At 33.6% G+C, this 26,548-nt stretch overlaps 1 protein-coding gene across 1 annotated transcript in view; it reads left to right on the top strand.

Annotated features, from left to right (window-relative positions):
• The window catches only part of LOC112690784 (alpha-mannosidase 2x-like), a gene marked incomplete at its 3' end in the record, with an annotated part of 55,902 nt that extends 29,652 nt beyond the window's left edge, over positions 1 to 26,250 (top strand). The window contains exon 3 of the mRNA XM_025564877.1: positions 26,108 to 26,250. Coding sequence (XP_025420662.1) covers positions 26,108 to 26,250 — 143 coding nt within the window. The remainder of the gene's footprint in view (positions 1 to 26,107) is intronic.
• Between the last annotated feature and the right edge of the window lie 298 nt (positions 26,251 to 26,548).

The following is a 26,548-nucleotide window of genomic DNA, read 5'->3' as shown; positions in this document are numbered from 1 at the left end:
AGAAGATGTAAATACTTATCGGTTTGATGTATCACATTCCATATACCTATGCGATTCGTGTTGTTTGTAACGCGTACGACCTCGTGTTTTGACAAGTGCGTAGAAGAATCCGTTGTGTCGGTACTCTGGGATGGTAGACGGTAGAGGACGTAGAAAAAATCTGTGATGTAAAAAAAATGATTTAGTGGAAGAACGAGGTGGTGGTGGCGCGGAAAAGGAAAAACTTAAGAACGAGACGCTCGCGGGATACAATTCTCTTTTCTGGGATGTATATGTATATGTATGCATGTGCGTTTGTGCACTCGAGGGCGTTGAAAGAATATCTTTCATGTACACCAATCGGGTGGCGACTGATGTGACGGCTGTGGTCGCGTGTGCTAATAAATGCACGACGATTTGTTTTGTTCGGGAAAAGAGAAAATGTGTGTGGGGTACGTTGTACAGAGAGAACAAACGAGAAAGAGAATACGGTGCGCTCTTTGGACGAAAATTAATCATATCGATTTTATTGTTGTATCATACGGGATAGCCCGGTTCGTTCTCTCGTCACGTCTGAATTTTAAAAAACAGCGATCACTCAAAGTTTTCAAACAGCAAACCGCAGAGCGGCCTACGGTCGGCGGTAGACTTATCTCCGGTAACAATTATTATTATTATTTCGTTATTATTATGCTTGCGTGAATCGATGATTTATCATTTATTTAAAAATGCAATAATAATAATAATTATAATAAATGCTGTCTGTTGGGGCCACCGCCGCCGCCGCTGTTGTCAACGTAACCACGTCGTAGTAATTCCACCATCGTATCCCTTGCGGCTTTATTATCGTGTGAGCGTAATAATAATACATTATGTACATTGCACCGGCTGCTATAATAATGTCCGGGCGTGTGCATACCGAGCGATTGTCGAGAAAACGTTGGTCGACCGATTTTGTACGCACCCCCTTCGTACTGTCGATATATACAGAGGGAAGTTTACTCCGTACGTCTTTTAATGAACTACGAATTTGAGGTAAAATCAGGTAATTCTTTAACCGGACGACTTTCAATTTAAACCTAGACGTTATTTTTTTTCGTAGACAATAGTATGATATAAATAACATTTTTTTTTTTGTCTCGCATTTATAATTGTAAAGCAGTAATAATTTATTCTTCTATAACTAGATAATAGATAATTTAAAAAAAAAGTGAGACTTTTAGATCGGGAGTGATTCAGAGATGAATAAATAGTATTGCTGCACTGGTGTTTTTGAACTTAAAACAATTTACTAATGATCTCGAAAAAAAAAAATTACGAGGTAAAGAGATCCAGTGGATCTCTTTATATTTCTAAAAATGTTTTTAGAAGAATCAAATTTCATTATAAGATAGGTTGAACTTTTAATGTTATAATTTTCACAAAAATAAAGGCATCCAAAATTTGGAAGAATTGAAAATTTCAAGTGATTATAAACAGCTGAATTCTCTTGAAAATAAATAAAAACTACAAAGCGTCTTTCATTAATATCGTTTAATGAATATTAGTTGAAATATATGATTGTATAATGCTTAAGCATTATAATTATAATTAATTTTTGCAACTTACCAGTATTTTTTTTTTTTTTTTTATCACAAAGAAAATCGCATGAAACATTTTCAGTCCAATTTTTAAGATTTAAGTAAAAAATTGAAAATTACATGAATTTTTTACTACAAAAATGTAGTAGATTTTAATGATTTTCATAATTTTGTCAAAAATTAATATTTGAATGTTTCTAAATTTAATTTTTAAAATAAAGCTTAATTTTTTTATTCAATCAGTAATAGATATGCATAAAAACTTTGTATTACATTTTCAAACATTTTCGTCAAACTTAAATTATTTTATCAATATTTTTGAAAAAAAGCAAAAAGTACTTTTAGTACATCATCAGCATAATAGTAAATAAAGTAACATAAAAAACTAAAGTTTTTTATTCATAGACTGAGACATGATTTAATTTAATATGAGAACAACGTTTTAAATTATAAGTGGGAAAAATATGAAGACTCCTCACAAAACTGCAAAAGTACAAAATAAAACTATTTTACGTATGAGGAACGTTTAATAGTATAATACGTATTAACTAACCGCTACCCACATGTAGTATATGAACAATACACGAATAGAATGTAGTATTTTGTTATCTTTAATCTCGTATTAATTGTGTTTGCCGTTATTTCATCACAAACTGAAGCATGTATTTAAATCCAATTAATTTTATCGTAAATTTCAATTTCAAGCAGGTGTATGTGCGCACAATTATTTTCAATTATAGACTGCAGAAATATCAGTTGATATAAAGTTATAGAAAATACATACATATATAATATAAATGTTTTAAAGATCACTCAAGGTTTTTATACACACCACTGACAAATATATTGTTGATTGTTCGTGAATAATAATTTATATATACTGTACTATTTATATATACTACATTAACCATACTATCCGAATGCTTATTATTCTGTTGATATTTCATAAAATAAATAATTACAACGGTCCGCACAAAAAACAATAATTTAAAAACACATCCTGAAATATTTACCATTCTGTTAAAAAATAATTTAAGATTTTTCAATAAAATTGCACTTAATTTATCTTTCTATCCTGCAGATGTCGTTTATTTATTTTTAAAAGGGATGGCATAATTTATATTACATATCGATTATCACATAAAACCGAAATCGATCATTTTTATTAAACAATGTTGAAACATCACATTTTTTTTTTTTTTTTTACTATTTCAGTTATTACTTATTTTGCTGTATATGAATAAAGAGTTATTTTTAAAAGAAATTGTTTAACGTTATTATTATAACTCATTCGTGTATGATGAACTATACGAATACGCGTATTTAAAAAAATAAAATAATATTATGTTCTCTTTAGGATTCATAGTTTCGTCAGAATTGTATAATATCATAACATATTATTGATAATCTTGCAGACGCACTGCAATACGTTCGAACTGGACTTTCGTTTCGATTCAAAACCTTCGAATAGATTGCAATGCGTGTGCATCGCGAGTGTATCAATTATTATTTTCGATTTGATATCTTGCGAAGCGACTACAATGAATATGTATTAGATGGAATTACTGTAAAATCACAGGAAAACGCACGCGCGTCTTGGGTGCACATGAAGATATTAAAAGCTAACGCTTGTCTACGGATTTAAACACGGTGTGCTTGAATATAGCCGTTGAAAACATCTACACTCTTTGTTGTTGTTTACAATGGCCGGGATAATCAAAATAATAGTAATAATAATTACGGTCATATTTTTCCGAACCCAACGGGCTGCACAGGATTCTGCGGAATTTTCCAAACGCGCCTGGTGGTTGCAGCTTTACAGTGCAAGTGCATCACCAAGGTATGCGACTGAAAAGCGTCTTGACAATGATGATAATAATAACATGATATTATTTTACGTTATATTGTTCGAGTGACAAATAATACGAAACCCGTGTGACTATATACATATATAAAACATAAGGACAACTTTGCGCAGGAATTCAAGGTGTACGCTTTTATTTACGGATTTTAAGAAAAACAAACATTTTTCCGAAGATAAACGATGACATATACTATATCTAAACTCTTCAAGGATTTAGATATAGTATATATATATATATGTTTGTGTGTATATACTTGCATAGTAGTTATCCATCCGTGCAGTGGAATCCCTTCGGTTTTTCACCGCTACCAGCCAGTATTACTGTTTTATAGAAAACGCCTCATTCCGCTCCGTTGCATCTGTGGACGATAAGAACTATACGAGTATGTCGTAGGTTTTTTTTTTAAAAAAAAATAAAAGCCAACCAAAGAATGCTTGTGAGCTCTAGCACGACGACGTTTTAAAAGCGTTAAAACCCAAGGAGGAGACCAAGTAGCAGGAATGCGTCAACGATCAACTTTCCATCGTATCAGCGAGTGCCTATACCTTTACGGCCGACTCGCGGACGCTCTAGTATTACATTGCAGACTTCGATGATATCGATCGGTTAAAAAGTTAAAGGTCGCGTCCGAGGCGATAATGGTGCTAAATAATTTGCATAACAAAATGGTCGAGTGAATTGAGTAAATGATGCAAACAAAAAGCTCCTTGTCGACAAACGTCATTACACACGAGCTATCGAGACTCCGGCTAAAAGTGACGTCATCGTAGAACGAAATGTGGAATGCTTTTCGCACGCGCACAAAATATATTAATAGGTTTTACATGATATTTAACGTATCCGACTGTGGATTTTTTTTTTAAAGGCTTTGCAGTAAGCGAGCACATTTCTAAAAACATGAAAAATGTGTATGGGCCCGGTGCGCCGAAAGTCCGCAGAACACGCCTGAAAATAGATAAATCGGTCTATATCTATTCACCACACCACCCCGTGAGGGTTTAATATTATAATATATTACACGTAATGTAGTGTACACGACGGCCGTATGTAAGTAAGTACGTGTATACAGGGAGCGTGCAGAAGCGCCACAGTTTCGTGCGAATATTATAACGTTGGATATATGTGCACAGCCGTTACAACTTTTATTATTATTATTACCGTTGTTTGGGATTATATGAAAAGCGTCGTTTCGTTGTCACACATATTGTACGGCGTTTCGTGTACAACATAATGTATAGAAGTTTTATGTATATTTATTATTCGTCTACGTAGTGTTAAAGATTATTTCCTATAATTTTGACTAATCACAATTTTACCGACGGAACGTCATAAACGGTTGATAACATTTTTATATTTCCAAAATTGTATTGTTATTTCAAACTCTTCTGAACGTATTCGTATAGACCCGTGGTGGACGGACGCGATACGAAATTAAATGGGCCCTCGTAATTTGTTTATAATACTTACTTAATTACGTTATTCCAGCGAAATTGGTTATTATTTACCACGTATGAGTATATTTAGAAACTATTATGTTTCCCAATTAAATATCCATTGCATCGCATTGTGATATAAAATACTAGAAACTATTCGCACATTTTCAATAAAACTATTGATTTTCGAATATTCTAAAACTGACGGTATAACTAAAAGCACAAAACTGAACAATTCATGATACTTGTCTATAAATTTAATATGATCATTATATAGATAAAATAGGGTAAGTTATCGATAAACAAAAACAATGGCTACCCTATATTTTGATTTAATGTTCATATTTTTGAACTCTGCGTATTCTTACATTATAGCCGTCAAATTATAATAACCTATACAATTATAATATGACCATTTATAAAGCATTAAAGTTATCTCAAAAATATATATATATACATACTTAAGGCCATAACGGTTAATGTATACGTGAATACAGTGGCAACCAAAGAGGTGAACCTGCAACCAGGGACAACATTTCATCTTTTGAAAGGGTGGGGCATCTGATTACATTTTCCGACTTCATAATATTTAAAAAAATTATGGTTACCTATATATTTAAATATTTAATATTTATGGACGATAGACTATCAATAAAATATTTTTTCGGAACAAAACATGTAAGGGTTAGTAATGAATAATGATGATAAACAAAGAACATGAAACGTTTCAATTTACCCAATGAAATAATAACATTGAAGATAGTAAAACATTAATTTATTTACTTATCCTATAGGCTATAAGTTACCTATCAATAGATTTAATGGAATAATAATATAAATCTAATTAAATAAACACTTAATTAAATATAATTTTTTTTATTATTTGTATATTTAATACTTTACAAAACTTATTTATAAAAACATAAAATTTTATCTCAAAAATAATGCACCGTAGTTAGGGATGAATCAAAACGATTTTAACGGTTTTTTATAGATTATGAGCTCAATTTTATGGTATCGATAACACGAAAACTGTTTTATTAAGATCACATATATAGAAATATATAATATACCAAAAATTAAGTTTATAAGATTTGCGTGATAACGATCATCATAAACCTGGGAGGAGCCAGTGTTTCCCAACTTTTAATATACTGTGAACGTGTATTTAAAAGATAATATTATCTAATTTCTTAGTACAAAATAATAAATAAAAATTTACTATTTACCGATTTTAGCCAAAGAATTGACGTGTGTGAAGTTAGCCCCCCCAAATCATCGTATCGAATCCAAACCGGTGTCAACATTTTCCGGCTAATTTGCAACTATTTGCAACGAAGGTTTCATAATTCATAAAGAATTGCCGACTTTTTAAAATTTCTTATAGTGGGGCATTTTCCATAGTCTGCCAACCCCCCCCCCCCCAAATGACGCCCCTATTTGTAACGAAATTGTATGCGTTATCATTGAAAGGGACCGCACGTACAATTTCTGGTAACACACAGGGACTTATAATTATTAAATATAACGAATCAATATAGCACGTGCCCTAAACGTCTGGCTGTACGGCACCGTGTCGGTGGGTAAAAGTGTAGTTTAATTTAGTTGCATATGCTCCCGAGAATTTTTTTGTGCGCTGTTATAAACAACGTTCACACAATGTATGGATATGTGGTACATATTTAAATCCATGCACACGCGTTCCAGTAGAATTCACTGATAATTAGTATGCGATTTTCAAATATATACTCGGTACACTGATATACACACTGCAGCGGGTTGTGTACATACTTTTTCTTGGTACAACGAGCGCGTATTTATTTTAAGTAAATTTAATGTAGTATAGATACCGCGGGAAAAAAATTATTTACATAGCCTGCAGTATTAATTTGTGTAAACACATTATGCAAATAGTTCTTTTTTTTCCGTGAAATAACTGTTGGTACGGATAAACCAGTCAAATATGGGATATTATAGATGGATTTAATCAGTTATACTTTATAGCCATACGTTCACCGTTTCCATTGTACATGGTTAAGGAGGTACTACAACTACCTAAGGAATACTGTGCTTTTTGTTCGGGCAGTCTGCGCGTCATATTCAATGTATACTTCTATGTTGGTTTAAACACATAATATTTTATTGTTATCGATACCACAACATTTTAAAATATCTTCAAATATTTCCGAACAACCCCCTCTACCAGAAAAAATAAATTAAAAAAATAGGTTAAATTAAAATGGTGTCACGATTTGCTTCCCACTTAACGTACAAATGTACCCACGTAATGTTATGTCCTAAGGAATGTCGTCAGTGGGCGGCTTCTCCGACTTAAGTCTTAAATGTCAATATATGATATTATTTACTCTTATTTCTCCTTTTATACACCAACATATTTTTCTTTGTATAGATTGTGTAATTCAAATAAATAATAAATAGTAAGAAAATAAATATTTTTTCCAAAAATAGCGGTATTACGTTTGTATTTTCGTATACAACTTGTCGTGTATTTTTAACAGTGGTTCTAAAATTGTATTCCTAACCTAAGGGTTCCGTGGAGGAATTTCAACAGTTGCATAAGATATACGAAAATGTTAAGAAATGTCTTCTACTTATACTATTTCATCTGAAAAAAAGAACCTTTAAAATATAGATATATACAGTAATCACTTATGCAACAAGAGAAAAGTACGAAGAAAAATATTCTTTGTGTTATTTCGGGCTATGGAAATCTGTCGAGACTAACAATATTGAATTAAAAAGAGTGTGCGGGTACCCTGGAATCGAATAAATTCAGGCCCTGAGCATTAGAATCCCATGGAAGTAACTCATTTAATTTGGGTGCCATTGTCGTAAAAGTTCGCGAACCGCTAGTCTACAGAACACTATCTCGTCCAGCTTCTCAGCGTCAAAACAACGCGTTACAAGAAAAGATATTTTGTTACATCGATAAATACTTCGTATTAACGTAATATTACGTGCCCATCGATAACTGTGCTTAGACACACACACACATACACACACACTGACTCTCATATAGGGTTAGGACGTGCTGCGGCGTACTCGAAGGGTTGTTAGGTCACATGAAATATTCGCTGGAGATATTTCAACGCTTTTGGTAAGGATTTAATGAATCGCCTCCGCAGCGGCACATTGGTCGTTGTGGTAATTCACGAGGACGCTGCCGGTGTAAACCGTCACCACTAACCGCGGCCGTTATAATTATAATCACCGTGGCCTTCGCATCCAATCCTCTGTTTTAAATATTAATTATAATAATTACGTAAATACAATATTTCACTCTCGTATTAAGAGTAAGAGTACTAACACCCTAAGACAAGCCACGTCTGAGCCAGTCGTCTCATGTGTAAAACATTTACACCGTTATTATAACGTACAAATGGTATTATAGTGATTATTGCTTTTGTCCCTCCCCTCAAATTGCGTTTGAATAATAATAATAATAATAATAATAAATTGATGAAAAAAAAAAATGAAAAAATGGAAGAGAAAGAAGAAAACGTATTAGTCTGCAGCAGTATTCCGTGCACAAGAGATATTAGAAAAAAATAGACAAAAAAAAAAAAAGGAAAAAACACCACGTGTGATGGATTATTGTTAATGGTATTGTGCGCTTGTAGACCGATATTCGTTATTTTCTCTCTCCTTCCTTTGTTCCCCCCCCCCCCCGATCCATGTGATAAATAATAATTATACACATAAACGCGCGCCCACGAAGCATCTTGTATCGGTTTTATTGGTTTTTTTTTTTTTTGTTCTTTCTATTCCCAAGATTACCGAAAGGTCATAGCCGCCGATGCCATTTAAGCAATTTTCGATTCATATTTTTCTTCTGTTACACATTTTCACCTTTTTGTTCGCAACGCCATAACACCTACATTTCTACACACATACACATGATCGAAAAAAATCAATTTAAAAACGACCCAACTAATAAATGTGTTGCTGCATTGGATCTAACAAATTGAAAGAAACAGATTGATTCGGACTGTGTGCGCGTAAAAAAGCGGGTTAAAACTAACACTGTTATATCGAACACATAAATAAATTTATTATATATATATATACAACTGTGCGCGTATAGGACGCGTGTACACGTACGCCGAAGTGTATTTTTACGTTCAAGTTGTTTATTTCTTAGACCTTTCAAAATCGGTTTCGTTTACGCCTAAGAGCAAATCGATTCATACGCTGTATACAGCTCGCCCTGCATACGTTACAATATAGTACATACTACACGCCCAGTGCATGTTAGGCGCACGGTCAGTTATTATTACCTGGGCTATTTCGGTCGCGTTCGCCACCAGAAACCTATATCGACACACAATATGTTAATGTTATGTCCGCGCACGAAACACCAGACAGCCTCGACTGTTTTAATCTATTCTGTGTATAATTTGAATGCCATTCACTGCTCACTGGCTGATCAGCGTACAGCCAAAACCACCATACCTACCTGTTAATTTTGTACCTTTAGGGAATGTATCACCTTATCACTGTGTATGTATAGACGCATCGAGAAGGGTTTTGTCGAATTTCACATTTTCGAGGGTCGAAACAGTTCCGGTCTGCGGCGCTTTTTATTTTTTTATTTTTGGTTATCTAGGAAATAATTTATTTTGTTTTACATTTTAATTTTAATAATTACCGATCCAGATGTATGTAAATCAATGTAGTGTAAATAAATGTAAATAAACATCATTGAAATATACGACGACCGTGACGTTTTTTTCAAGTTAAATTTTTTACTACATCGTAACAGTAAATGTACGATGGGTAAAAGTACGTACTCTACCAATTATCGTGGTCGAACGATTCTGCTCGTGCAGTACATAAAATCGCACGTAAATCGACGGACATATTAAAATTTATTATTACCCATTTAATGTGTAATATTCAATTCGCCCCGGACTGTGGCGCTTAACCACTTTTTATATTTTTATAATAGGTGGTGCAAACACATATTTTAACCACCCGACCATCCCTATCTAGACCACCAACGATCAAAATATTATCATGTTCATATTAAGTAGGGGATTTACTAGCCAAATGACTACTAAGTATCAGTTTTTCAAAATTATATAGACCCACCTCCAAATTTTAGATGTTGCGAATGCGCCAAATTAAGTACGTATTCGGCGCCACTGGCCGCGGATACCATATTTATTAAACGTATTAATTATCACTGACGTACAGCATTATCAATTGGTAACCGCGATACACAAATGATACCTACATTCAGTGGCGTACATTCAATCTTTCTCTGGGAGGGGGGGTTAACAAAAATAATCGTTATCTTTTTTTTTTCGTTGCACAGATGAATAAGATAAATAACTGCTATAAATATATATTATTTTATACAACTTTTTTACCAATTTAATAGTTAACAAAACTTTTCAAATATCTATCAATATAATTATTTAGTTATCATAATATTTGTATTGTTGTATATTTTAAGTTCAAAGCGTAATAATGAAACTACGAATATATTACACGTCATCAATAATAAAACAATTTTTTTTTTGCCCTTGGAGGGGTTTTGAACCCGGAATCCCCCCCCCCCCGTATGTACGGCACTGCCTACATTGTTACTCAGGTGGTCGAGTGATGTTATTAAACGCGAATAATATTACGATAATAACGTACGCGTAAAACACTGTTTGTATTTACTCCTGCAACACGTGTGTTGTAGCGCAGTGGCGCGACCAGGCGGGTACTCGAGTCCGGATACCCCCTTGATCATATGTTTCTAAAATGATAATGTTTGGCAAAATTGACTAATTGATTCGAAGATTGATTTCAGAAATTCCACAGAAAAGACGCAATGGATTAGCTACTCTCAACGTCCACTACGAATCTAACGTAACTCTTGAAGAATTAATACAACAAGTTGTACAAAACATTGCTTAGATCTCAATTTATAATCTTGTACATATATTTTACCTTTTTTTTTTACATTATACATTTAATTATAATTCAGTTTTCTATTATAATTATAATATTCACATTAATCAAACTATAAATGAATAATTAAATTTGCTAGCTACTTTAAAATAATTATATTTTTGAACCCCCTACCTCCTTTTAAATAAATTATTGTTGCGCCGCTGTTGTAGCGTGTTAAAAAAAAATTACTCAGCTTTCGTAAAAGTGGTTTACAGCGCTCAGAATGCATGTATCATAAAACCGAAAAGCTCGAACGAATCGCTTTTCGATCGTTTTTTTTTTTTCGTCCGTCCGACGCGAAATAATAAACTATTTAGGAGCAATACGGGAAGTATTTACGATTATTGTTACTGTCGTATGATCTGCAGTACATAATAACCCGTTGGAGTACACATTATTTCCGATTCCACACACACACACACACACACATGTTTCACAATAACACGTAAGACCTATAAATCGGTTTTCTTCGAACGGTCGTATTCTTTTTAACGCCCGTAACACACATGCGCACACGTACGTTCTCATTCGAACGAAAGTACGTACGACGTTATGACATTGTACTTGTTTGTACCGGAGGAACGGCCCGTGAGAATTTCGGTCATACATATAATCCATTTTACGCGCGGTAACATTGTACGTACATTTTACCTACAGCCGCGTATAAATATACATACATTAAAATATCATCGAATGTAAACGTACAATAAGTTCGACAGATTACGTGACGTCAACCGCAGTGGTGGGTCAGTTCCTCCCCCCTCCAACGCTCCGGTTCACCTAAGCCGGGACATTGGACACGGGCACACACTGCAATCGGATATAAAACAACGATAAAAAATAAAAATAACGCGTCAAAATTTAATATAGTACAGCGATGAAATAAAAATAAAAAAAAAAACCATTTAGTTCCGTTTGCTGAGCCGTGCGAATAGTACTGTACGTACATAAAACAACTGGAAACATACGGATTTACGGACACACACACACGTAACACACTCTCGTATGCGTACACATGCACGAAAATATGCACACAAATACGTTTATTAGTTGTTGCGTACGTATATGTATATAATACACGCAGATTACATGCAAATGGCGTGTATTGCGACATCACCACCGTGGTGTTACAAATCTAGTTTGAATATTTTTACATATTATTCGAGGATGCAAAACGTATTATTATATCCTACGCTTTGGGAGTATGGATTTGGATGTCCGTTTTATTATTTTTGCATTTATTTGCGTGCACGTCAATTTTCACATGTGGTAGTGGACGAACGCCAAATAATAAAATGTATATTAAAAATAATAAGCTGGACGGAAAAATCAATGAATACCCTAATACATGTATATGTGTGACGCAATAAAGACGAACATGTTGTTTTATGTGTTTTACGGGTTGAATTGAATATAAACATATAATTATTTATAGAGAGGAACTTAATTTTTGTCCTGTAATAAATTGTTTTGCGTATTCGATTGTATGCGTGTGTGTGGTATTTTGGTCAATAATAGTAATTTCATATATAACAGCGTTAACTGGCCGACCGATTGCGTACAGAGTTCGCGTTGTAATCAAACGGTAAACAATAAAATTTACCATATATACTTGTATATATTAATAATAAAAAAACAATCACCCGTCAGATTGTATACAAGAAAAATGTTGCGTAATAAGTTAAAACTTTTAACGGTATAATAATTACGAAAACGCGCGTCGAATTTAGGACGAAGAGAAATAGAAAAAAAAAAATTAACTTTGGAGCACCGCCGCCGGAGAGAAATTGGATATTATTTTGTGTTCTCTCCGATTAGGTTATCGCGCCGGCACAATGTAAAACAGTGCGCGCTCTCGGGATTATGCGTTTTTAATATCTTCATTAGAAAGTCTGAATAATTCAAGAAACAGAACATTTTTTGTACACGTATACAACGCGCTTAAAGATTATAATATAAGCCACTGCGTGGTCCACTTTTTTATTTTTATTTTTTCCTAATGGAACTTAATATTAATAATATTTTGCGTATAGGTATAAGAACACGGAAAGAAGATGGTGGAAGGGATGAGCGAATATTTCTCCCCGCGCGCCATGTTCAACCCCTCTGTCGGGTATAAGTAAATGAGATTTTGTTCTTTCCACCGTGACGCGCGTTCCGTAATGAACACTTTGTATGCATCACGGCTTATTGAAATGTATTGCGGAAAAATTGACGTTATATAGTAGGCTTGTGTACAGCAAAACTCTGTATACGGTAATAATATTGTATTATATTATTTATTGTAATATCGCATGCGCAACGAAAAGCGTACGTTTTACCGCCTGCACAACGCGTGCAGGTATCATTCGGCGATCGTACACGTTGTCCCGTTATTCTCTGTCGAACCCTCCGGCGTAGGAATCCTTTAAAAGTAAGGAAAACTCTGTTACAACTCACCGTCGTCGTACGTATCTCTGCACGCATCTATATTTATCCACATAAAAACATTGGTCTTGGAATGTTTTATAGATCCTATTATAACGCCCACCAACGGACGCGGAGTCCTTAGACGTTACTGTAACTTGTGATCGTTCGCATTCAATTTGATGGGAACAGATTTCCATCCATAGAAAATTATTAATAATTGTCGTTTCTTTTGTTGGAAACCTGTTTGCAAACGATTACAACGACGTCTAGTGACTGCGTCCACTTATACGCTAACTATAGGTTAGCCTATACACATATTCTAAAATCGATGATAAAAGGAATGCCATGTGCAGCACCCGTATGAACGGCGTACAGGAAATACATATCCTTTTTATTTTATTTGCTTGCTCATCAATCCTTTTCACTAATCTTTCAGTAGTGCGGGCTGCGTCCGAATGTGTTTAATCCAAATGCGCTAAATATATAAACCACAACGATCAATATACTATTATATAAACCATCGAAGCACTATTATTATACGGGCCTTAGTTGTGAAAACGACCTTATAATCATTATTTTATTTATTATTTATTTACTAAATATATTTTTTGCGAAACGTAATAGAACTGTTTAAATATTTGTGTACACACAAATTTCCATCTTGAACCTCGATACGTTTATATTATAGAAGTAAACTTGGTCTCGTGTAAGTTTCTTAAAAGTTATAGTTGGTTTAAATGTTAATTTTTCCAGCTTATTTGATCCCCTATCAGTTGTCCGGTGAAAACCATTTGCGCCCATCACACCTTTTTTATAACCCATTTGCGCCCGAAATATTTTTAATAAAAATGTGTTAAACCCGTGCAACATTGCCAAATTGGATCCTGGAATACAAACCATCAAGCCATACTATTAATTAACCTTATAAAGTTAAAACTATTGTACATAGTGATGAGCATAATAGAGTGAAAATAATCGAGTTACTCGTTATTGTCATTTTAACTAATTTTTTTAAACCCGAAATGTTGAAAAAATTATAAAATTTAAACTATACTATTTAGAAAATTATTATTTAAGTACTATAATAGTATATTATACTAATCTACTTCATTTAAGTATTTATCCAGATAAAAATAATCTATATTATAAATCATAATGGCAACGTTGTATGCGAAATGGGCGCGTATGGGCTATAAATCGGTAGGTTGTACCTTATCTTTCGGGCGCATCTGTCTACATCCCTGGGGACGCAAATAGGCTACAGCCCAGTTGTCGTTTGTTCGCTAACCTATGGCTCGACCAGTTTAAATGAACTGTGCGACAACCACAAAAGCACTTTTTCAAGTCGACAGTTACGATTGGTCGAGTTTCAAAGTTATGTTTGCTCGACTACGAACTTACCGATTAGAAAAATTCGTACTTCGAATCGTCCTTTTTGACACGATACTTACGTCACGTGCTTACACAGATGTTACAATAATAAGATCGGAAAAACGTTATGGTATTATTGTTTATATAATTTTGATTTGCGTGCACGCGAACTGTTACGAAAATATTTTTGATTTCAATTCGATTCACACTCGTACTCTAACGTTTCGTCAACACTTTACAATATTAGTTATGTAAATATATTATATGTGTGCACTGAAACGTGACCGTACGCGGGATGTGATGTCGTATACGTTATGTCGACATTTTGACGACAATTACACCGTTCTGCCGGTAAGTGATAAACGCATCACAGCACTCGCGCGTATAAATATACTCGTAGTACATTATATGTGTATAATCGCGTGCAAATTTTTTTGTCGTTTACCGGAAACCCGTTTTTTTTTGTTCGACTAATGACGGCCGTTACCGTGCGTTTCCTTCTCGACAGATCACGTAAAACCATAACAGCTGCTCCTGATGCGGCGAGAAATTTATGCGAAACATAAACAATACCAGTGTTCCGTTTTTTTTCTGCAACCACTCTACACTCTATAACAGGGATGGCCACTAACCTTAACTTTGGGAGCCTCAAATTTATAAAGCTAATTCAAGGCGAGCCACATTGTAAAGCAATGTTTATAAAATCAAGACATATTTTATCTACACATATTAAAAATACCGCCGTCGTGCCAATTTATACCTAATAACGACTGTAATTATAACGAAACCGACAGCATTAAAAACACTATCTAATGTTTCTAACGATTCTAACAAAATTTTATATTCATTCATTTTAATCTAAATTTGGTTCAAGAGCCGTACGAAACTTGCATGCGGCTCGCGAGCGTCGTTGTGGCCACCCCTGCTCTATAATCTATCGCTTTTGCCACGAAAAACGCAGCACCTCGACGTCGTTATTGTGCTCGGATTTCAACAATTTACATCCCGTAGACGCACGAGCATAGGTTATACAATGTATACGTGTAAATCCGGCGATTTTAAACTTTTAGGCTTAGAAAATATTTCTAAAAGTTACAATGCTTCCATTTGAATTGATATTTTTATTGTTTCCATTTTCCCGTAGTTTTTGGATAAATAAAACGCAGGTAACTACCGCCTGCACTGTACACCTCATTATACAATTAAACGATTATTAAATCCAACACGTAAAATATGTGCGTGCCTTTAGATTTGTGTTATCACATGTTTCGATGTAAAACATATCGCAATTGTTGTAATATGTTTATACATAACAGTCGATCGATCGATATTTCATTCGTGTACAACGACTATACACAGTGATAAAACGAGACGGTAACGAACGAATAAAAAATTGGTGGTAATAAAACAAAAAAAATTAATTTACATTTTCATAACGCAACGTTAAAATATGGGGGTACCTATGCACGATAAATAAATCGCTCACTTCATGCGACAATAAAAAAAAAAAATAAAAAAATTGGCATGTACGCGTAATTTATTACGCGAATGATGGAATTAATAATACGGTTTCGAGATAGCCGTGGTGGCGCGGATACAGTAATATAATAATAAATCGTATATAAATTAAATTCGTTTCGGATCATACGAAAAGTAACAGGTCCATTAATTTGTCGGCCGATTGTTAAATTCAAAAAAAAAAAACCGTTCGTAATATTTGAGCGTAGAGCTCACGGGCAGCAGAACATGGAATACGAACACCTGGCTCAAGCGCGGCTTCAGAGATTTACCTGGGGGGGGGGGGCATTTTAAGTATTAACTGATAATAGTTATTTTTCCAAATTAGTAGTGAGACACAGAGTCCGACTACGTTCCTATACTATGATACACGCCTCAAATTAATGTCATAATATTGTTTTTAGGCAAAACAAAATTGTTAGATAGGCATCTAATGAAATGGGTGATTGTAAACTCCGCCAGAATATCGGTTAAGATAAAAATGTAATAAAAGATCTAATGTAAACTCCACCAGTTTTTTTTTGTTTTGCCTATGAATCCTTTCATAGTCATCTAAGAAATTTATTTTAAAAAAGTCAACCAAATGTTCATATTTTTAGTAAAGTTCTTACCGAATTTCAAATCCATACTTATATAAAACTAAATGGCATATCTCAAGTAAATAAGCTAAAAAAATCCGAGATAAAAAAAATATATGACAGTATTACAGGATGCTATAAATAGGTACACTAATGGAGTAGAGTAGTACAAGACTTAAAATATTTACAAATTATATCACATTATTTTAGTTTACTACATGATATAATTATATATTTTTAGATTATTAGGTATAACGATTATTTATTATGACTTTTTTTTTACCGTGATTAAAATATTAAATGTGGATTTCATTATGACTTTTTTACAATGATTTAAATATTTAATTTGAGCGATATTATATGATATTATAATATAATTTTTTTTTAATAATCTATCATATTAATTTTATACTACTACTTGATCTTGATTTTCTTCAGTTGCGAAGTTTACATGAACCCAATTTTACCTGTTTTTTTCTCGTGGAGTTTGTAATAAAAAAAGGTACTTGTAGGGGAATTTACAATGAACGTTTCTCGAATAAAGTAGTTAGCCAAAGCCTATTAGCGAAAAATATGTACAGTAGACGCACAAATATTATGGATTTTTACAAAGAAATATGCGATGTGGAAAAGCCATTTGAGGAAATTAAATTGGTTACTGAACGCGTATTGGTTATACCAGTACATTCGGTAACAAGATATATTCAAGGACATCTATGACAACTAGGCGTTTTAATAAGTTAGCATTGATATCAATTGAAAGAGAGTTCAGTTCGGAGTTGCTGCGAGGTCCTACAAAGATTATTGACGAGTTTGCTAAAATGAAAAACAGGAGAATTCAATTTATTAAATAAACAGTAAAAAAATGTATTTTTAAGTATATATTATATATATATGACTACAAAGTAATAAGTACAACTTGAAAATACATTAAAGTTTCTCTTAAAAAAATTGTGTATCTTGTACAAATTATTCTTATAACCGATCCCGTCCTGAATTTGTCCCTAGGGCACGCTCCTGTCAATACACGCTGCAGCGTAATGTTGACGTTTGATTTTTTTTCACTCGTCCGCGCATAATGCTTCGTTAATTTGTCAATTCCGTCATACTTATTGTTATAAGTAATTTATTTTCAGTCTTCGTTGTACCGCTCAAGTCGCCTCGTTGTATAACGTACTTGCGTTTCTGAAACGTTGTAGTCGTTTCAGTTAACTTGGATCCGGTCCCGAAGACACGAACGAGACTTACATCGGTTAACACTCACCGTCGAAAATCGTAGCTATCGGAAAATACGTAAACTTATGAGCCACGGTATTCGTTCGTGACAAATCACAACGGTATTAGAAATATAAGCTTAATAATAGCAAATAAGTAAATTACTTTTTAGCGTTTTACCTTCTAATGAAACAGATAGTCGTTTTTACATATGATTATAGGCATTAGATAAGAAATGCGGTACAAAATCAATAGGCTTTGTGTATTTTATTTTTATTTTTTGTTTACCTTTATAGTTTTTTCCCTTGTAACTTACTACCCTTATTATAATTATTATTACTTATTATAATTTGCGTGCAGTCGTTCGGCGCACCACGCGATAAATCATTCGCATTTTATAGGTTAACACATGTATATACGTACCACCTAATGCGTTATATTGTATTTCGCGCATCGTCGGGCTTAGTCGATTATTAATACAGATTTAAGTCTAATCCGTCGGCTAGTGATTAATATCATACTCCTGTGTATAATTATACATATATATATATATATAAACATAATGCATGTACAGCTACCGAATCGATGCGACGAATTGGCATTGGTATTATTGTAATTACTCATACCGGTCCGGCCGTCACCGCCACTGATATTAGTAGAACTATTAATACTTTTAAGAGGTATACAGAGTAAGGAACAAAAATATTTTTCTTGACTAAAAATGAACACGTATATTTGACGTACGGATAAGCGGTCGTTTTAAAATAACCGCGGACCAGACGGTGCGTGAAGAAATTCACGAATCAATTATAATAAATAACGATGAATGAGACACACGTGCCAGGATGAAACGATATTTTACCATCGTTTCAGAATAATATGTAAATACGCTTGTCAAAGACTGTTGTTTTTCGGTTATGGTTCTCATATTTCTGTCTTTTTTAAAAGCCTCAGATTCCGGTTTTGGTTTTCGAAAAATACTAATCGAGTGTATGATTTCGGGTTGCGCCGATCGATGTGCCAGCCAATTCAACCAACCTAACCTAACCAATATAAATCAGTTCAAAAAATAATATATATATATTCATATAACTTACAAACATTTGTATTTGTTTAGTTTTAATTACGTATTATTTATTGAACCTAAATATCAAAAAATTAAATCAATCTCAGAATTTTTTCTTATAATCGATATTCAGTGTTTGTAAACAAATGTCACGATTTAGATTCTTCGGAAATATTTGATCAATTGGAACGCAATGTTTTCGTAAGGTTTTCGGGTTTCAGAACAGGTTTTTCGGTTCGCACGTGCTAATCTATTCCGCGCTATACACCTAATACATCCATACAAAATGTATAATACATTTAGCGTCCGATATTCCGTGTTCCTAAACGAATAACGATGACCTAGGGTTATATTTAAAAAGAAATCGAAAAAAACACGCATATTCCATTTGAAATTTAGAAACACCATATGAATAATCATAGCATCTGCGGGCGCAAATCTAATCGGTAGAGATTTTTTTTTATTTTTTATTTTTTTTTTTATTTATTTATTTAATCAACAACAACAACAATAATAAAAATTACAACCAAGAGCACCCATTTGAGGGGGCAAGAGAGGGACATGTCCTTCCCCTGGAAAATGTTGAAAATCTTGGAAAATTGTTTACTATGATCAGAATATAGTTATTAAAATAGAATTTAAAAATTTAATTTAATATATGAAAATCTATAATTTGTTTATGAAAAATCTAATTAGTTTGGAAAATCAGATTATTAGCTATAAATAACTATACGCTTTTTCGTTTCTATTCTATGGATGATTCTTAAAATATTGTGTCTTTCCAGAAATACGGTATGTATATGTGTATATATACATCACAATAATATTTATATAATATTTGTAAATTAATATTTTAATAAATATTACTAATGTTTTAAGTGTCCAATTTATATTATTAATTAAATAAAAATTTAAATAAATTACTTTTTTGGTAAATTGGTTGAATAATTATTATTTTATAGTCTTCCAGTTTAATATATATAATGTAATTGTATAATGTAAAATTGTAAGCCCCTTCCTATATAATGGGTCATTCCTATTTATGAATAGATTGATAAATAAAAATGTTGTCCCCTCCTTGAGAATTTTCCTATGGGCACCCTTGATTACAACAATTTTCTGCATAATATAATTTGTGTTGATACCTAATCTCTATAAGCGATGCTTGTGGTAAGATTAGGGAGTCTATAATTATAGATGACAGCACACTCCACAGAATTATAACTAAATTTTGCTGTAACGATTCCGAACGTTTTACTCCTATAGAAAATCGAAATATTTATGATATTAATTATAAGGATAGTAATAAATGTACGGATGTGTGTTAGAGAATATCGAAAACTCGATTTAATTTAACAAATCGGCTTTACTCCACGCCGTAATAACGCTGATCGTTGTAACGTAAAAACCAGAGCGAGCTGTTATGGCTCCATGAAAATGTAGAGAAAGTTAATCAATAAGGTTTGAAAAAAAAAACGCATTTAAAATAATTTCGTATCCGACCGACTTGGGGACACAGGATGTACACTAGTTGTATACAACGAGTTATGCACGTGGCATAATAGCAGTATCGACTACAGGTATAAGAATGATAATAATTTGTTGGTGTCTTTTTAGACGCATCAGTTCGCGGCACTATGCCGAGACGCAGCCATACCGTAATAATAAAAGTAAGAAGATAAAAGTATAATTTTTTACAGCGCTTGGACGTCAAGAACAGCTGTGCACTGATTCGCATCCACTAGGCCGAAGTGTCTGCGCGCTTTCAGATGATCCAAATAATACGACGAAGGACAAACGATTACTTTTCTTGTTTTATATACGGAGTGTCCCATAAAGATACTCTCCTTGCGATTTCTTCTGAGATAATGAAAATAATCAAATTCTGATTATTTTTACGGATCAGACTTTTTTTTTCAGTTTATATAAAAGTAGTATACTTAGCACGATAGTAGTGTTTTGAAATTATTGGTAAACGAATTAAGATAATATCAAAACTACATTAATTTTCTCTAAACAATAAAGATATATTAAAAACCCCCTCGAGAGTTAATATAAAATATGTAGTTGAAACGTTTATGTTTTCTGAAGAACAAGGTCGATAAAAATGGCTACTTTCAAATTTTTCGATAAAATTAATAATCAAAGTTTTCCGTCGAAACGTGCAAATAAGATACAAATGTTCATAGAGTTCACGACCTCGAAAGCCGTATAAAAAACATAATAATTCGATCGCATAAATCTCGGTTCGATATTATTCTTGCACCGATTGCCTAAAATCGATTAAGACCATTCGCGATGCGTACCTCATCTATATACGTAAGAAACGGATAGGAACAACAATAACTGTTTGTTTATATTCGCGGTGCGTCCGATCTACGACGTGACGAGCCGCAATAACTGCGTGTGTACAATGTACGTTGATTTTTAGTAGGTGATAAATTAAAATTCGAGAGCCAGAAACGTTGATGATGTGCACGCTCAGAACGAGCTCCGTCAATATTTGCGGACCGTTTTACGACGACAAATAGGGGAAAATTACGCCTTTGGTGATTTTTTTCGTATATGTATATTAAAAACGAGGAAAATGAAATTATCGTCCCGCGACGACACGCGTGATGTAAATGCATCTTACGGAATGGCATTGGATTTCGTGCGCGACCGTTGCGCGCAGAGAAGTCCGAGAGCTCAACAAAACGTTTTGGTACGGTGTGAATTCGTCGAACCGGCCGTAAGTGCGCACGCGGTCGGATTCCTTCGTCCGCCGGACGGAATCCCTCGCAGCGCAAAACGGCCGTGGCGCGCGCACACGTTTAGCACTAGATTTCGGTCCCTGGGAACATGTGGGTACGTGTACGGTAATCGGTTAGGAACCAAGCGCGTCCGCAGGGCAAGATTAAGATTCTAAGGGCCAAAACAACGTGTATCTAAAAATAGATGAGAACAAAATCAAATACCATTTATAATATCGGTACTCGGGAGAATTTAAAGTTTTAAGCGATGCGATATTCAGTCATGTGTAAACATTGTAAACTAATATATACGTTCAAGATTATACATTTTAGTTTATCTAAATATATAATAAATTTTACTTAACTTCTGAAATGGATCTCAATAAAATTATGTTATAAATAATATGTGTAGTATTAAATTAACAATTGTTTTGAAACAAAAATTCCCAATAGGGGGCAATCGCCCCTTTGGCCCTCCCCTGCGGGATAGGATCGATATCGCCGCTTTGTTACGGCTGTTGCACGTGGGAGAAAATCGCGAACGCGCGTCCGTCATAACCATTCCGCAACTTCCGAGTACGGTTCGCGCGCGATATCCGAGAAACGCCCGCGCGTTACGTAATAATAATAACTAAAATTAGGATGTTGATGACTTTTGCATTTTTTATCCTTTGATTCTATACAATGCTATCCTAGCCGAAAATTTGTTTCATGTTCCCTTGGTGCAGAATATTCTAATTTTATTTTACATTTTTTCGCATTTTTAGACATTTTTAGCTATAAATGCACTTTTTTGTTTTTTAACGTCATATTTCAACATTTTTTCATCTTTTAGGTCATCTTTTGTAGTTTTGTACAATGTGGGGCATTTTTCTAAAATTTTAGATTTTAGAGTCAGTGTTAATAATATTATATAATGCTTAAAATGTAAATGTATACTTTTGTTTATTGATATTATAATTTATAATTCATATTTTAAACTACTATTACACCCGTTATCACATCCATATCTCGAATAAGAATTATTATTATAAATACATTTATTTCACTTACTTAATTAGTTTTTTAGATCATTTTTAAGGTAATTTTTTTGAAGTTTTTAGGGCATATTTGTGTGTTTTTTAGGTCATCAACATCCTAACTAATAGGTCGTTCACCGTTGGGCGTCTTTTCGAATCATCAAAGCAACGCATGAATTTAAAGGTTAAACGTTGTATTCGCATTGGTGGTGACCAAAACATAAGACCCCCCCCCCTATTAGCGGAATTGAAGGAAAGATATTTTCAAAGATTTTTCTCGTCGCGTGAAAACTGTTTTTGTTTTTAACTCTAAAATAAAAGTCGGTAATTAAAAAAAAAAATAAATAAAAAAACCACTAGGAAAAAAGCGACTCAAGACCGTGGTCGTTTTGGACGAATAAATCTCTTGTACGGTGGGCAAGAGGTGGTGGGGGTGTTAAAAAATAGCAGGTCGTAGCACGCACACACGCGCCGAACAGATAAGCTTATATTTCCTAAGTGCAATAATAACGTAGAAGCCATCCTGTATAAATTACACTCCGTATAACCGTTTCCCCGTGAGTACAATGGTGCTGTCCGTGGTCATTTTTCTTTCGTGTGCTTGCCAGCCACGGCCGAGGAAACGAAAATTATTCCGGTGCGAACTAGCAACAATAAACGTGAACATTTTTGACAATTACACTAAAATTGCTTCCACGACGGTTTTACAAGAATGCACATGTACTGTGCAGCTATACGTTTGAAACGGCGTTATATTCGACGCGCATGAAAAAAAAAAAAAAAAATCCGTAATACGTTAAAATCGCGGACGAAGGGTTTGCAAATTAATATGTAAAAAGAAAAGTTCGAAACGGTATTGTTTACGAATAATTAACAACTTAAAATCTTACAACACGACGATTTTATTTTTCCTTCTTGAATATTGCTCGTGAAACGACGCGATTCGATATGGCGTGGACAGGGAGATTTTTTCATTGAAACACATTATGTAGCAGTTTACCGTTGATGGGTAAACTGCACATTTTAATGACATTCGAATGACTGCTCATAAACAATATTGACTACGAGTCCAATACTCGTATTTTATCTAACGACATTTTTCGTAAAACATTTACGGAATAGTTGTCGTTAAAATGAGTAAAGACATACGAATCATTAAGTCGAAAAAATAAAAATAAGTAGTAAATAGAAAACAATTTTTTTCCAAGGCAACACTATCGCGGGGAAATGGGTTGAAATTACAAAGCAATTTGCTTGGAAACGCCATAAACTGACCGAAAATGTGCGCTATAAACGTTGAACGTGTTTAAACGACTCTGTAGTACGCGTGCATAAAATTGTAATACACATTAAACGCCACCCACAATTATTATCCGACACGAATATTTAATCGGAAATATCCGTTGGAACGCGAACGCTAATAAAATATATCGATATGGACACACATACGCACACGCATCGCGCTCGTTTTAAAATCGGTTTCGTGCACAGACTTACGGTAACAATTGTCTTCTAAATCAATTTTGACTGGGTGTTTGATTTCGATCTCGATTTAAATTTTTTTCGTACAATTCAACGCTATATTGTTTTATCGTAATCGTTTTTCGGTGAACAATATTTTAATATTATTTTTGACGGATGCCGAATCGTATATACCATTTTTATAATGTACGACAAAACGCGATGGACTGAGAAGTCAAACCTTGTATAGACCGCAATAATATTATATTGTTCTGAGAGGAACATACGGCGCGTTCGCTCAGTTATAGGCCCTTTAGTTTTCGTTCTGCGCACGCGAATATAATATATTATATGGTTTAATTATACGCGGTTTAGCTATTCCGTTAGACTTACACAATCTATGCGTTCAAATCCTCGTTTAATCGCGTAATACAATACACTTTTCTGCAATCTTTGTTGTGCGCTTTCCTACGCACGCATTTATACGTATATACTTATACGGTTAATATGTATAATCGTGGGGGCACTATGGAACGAACAATAGTTGAGTTTCCAGCGAAAAGCGTTGTATTATTATTTGGAAATAATAATTTCATATAATTCCATACAATATAATAATAATAATAATAATAATAATAATAATAATAATAATAATAAAAATAATAAAAACCGTAAGACGTATACATAATATATAATGATTGGTGGGAAGAATATTTTTACCATAATATAATGGGGTGCGTGTTTGCATAAGAAAGTGTTATCGAAATACATATTATACACACATATGCATAAAGAATTTACGTATAAATAGATTCTCGGTATACGGGTATACACTAGATTGAAAAATACGAAACGATAAATGCAACGAAAATGAAAAATACACAAAAGCGTGTGCATCAATTTGGATTAACTCGTAAACGGTACCGGTAGAGACGGTATACATTAATATGGTGATACGATTAACATAAGTTATAATTGGGATGTACCTGTACAAAAGTTGAAATTCGATTTGGTCATGGGAGGGAGGATGAACTAAGTACTTCAGTTGTTTTTCCAAAGCGTTTAGTACGTCACTTCAATATTCTTAAATATCACTAAAACATGTAAGATTCGTGTATCGATAACTAATAATAATTATATTCCGGGGAATAAAAATCTAAAATCAACTAATTGTAATCTTACAGTTGTTGTAATTAGTTTTAAATATGGTTTTTTAACGAATGAAACCACCTCAAATTAACCATAAATTACCTTATATTAAGCTATGAATATTTTGAGCCCAAGTCCTAAATCTTTTAATGTTTTAACTGTATAACCCCGAAGAAACGAGTAATTGTTTTCGCAAGATTTTGGTTTTTATAATTTGTTCAATACATTAGAAACAATCAATTTTCATCGAATTTATTATTTTATCGAGTCACAAAATCTTTATCAAAATCCCACTTTTCTCACACTCTCTAGCAAAAGTGGATTGTTCAACTGACGTACATGTATTCATCTGTAATCACCGTAAGATGTTAATATATTTTTTACACATAGTTCCGACAATGTTATGGGAATTCATGTCATAATATAATGATTACGGCACGAGCGCAGTTAGTGTTTTCATACAGAGAAATTTTTTAAATTACTCGTGTTTTAATATTCATGTACCGTTGATATAATTAAATATTTGGCAAAAACAATTTTTCATTTTGAAACCAACCGTCAAACGTTTGTGGAAATTAAAAAAAAAATAATAATAATATTAATACATTTTTAGTACAGTTATTCGCCATGAACCGTTTGAAATGTTTAACGAAACTGAACCGCAGGTGCATAATTATTTTTTGTTGATCATAGTTTTAAGTGGTAAAAATAAATGTCATCGAGATCGATTTATAAACGGCCAATTCGTGTGTTATGTTGTTTCAGCGCTCACCCGACCAAAAGGAAAGCGGTTCAGAGACTGCTGGCGGAAGGACGACTGGAGATCACTACCGGCGGATGGGTAATGACGGACGAGGCAACGTCGCACATATACGGCATGTTAGATCAGTTGATCGAAGGTAACAACAGTACAATGCTAATAATAATAAATCATAATATGTAAAATATACACTCCGCGATCGGACATAATCATGAATCAGTCTGTATACATTATATACGTATACGTTCACGTAATATATTGTGATGTTATCATTTATTATGCGTCGGCATGCCTAGAAAACAGATAGCTCGGTATACAGGTTTCGATCAAATATTTTGACTACATATGACATTTGAAGATATTATCATCGGCCGATACGGCAGAGTGCAATATTGTTGTCGTAATACGTTTACACTGAGCTAATCATTAGTTATTAGGTTATTAGT

Source organism: Sipha flava, unplaced genomic scaffold, assembly GCF_003268045.1.
Source record: "Sipha flava isolate LNK unplaced genomic scaffold, YSA_version1 52109_pilon_pilon, whole genome shotgun sequence".
In the NCBI taxonomy this organism is placed as follows: Eukaryota; Metazoa; Arthropoda; class Insecta; order Hemiptera; family Aphididae; genus Sipha; species Sipha flava.
This window is presented reverse-complemented; position numbering and strand designations above follow the sequence as displayed.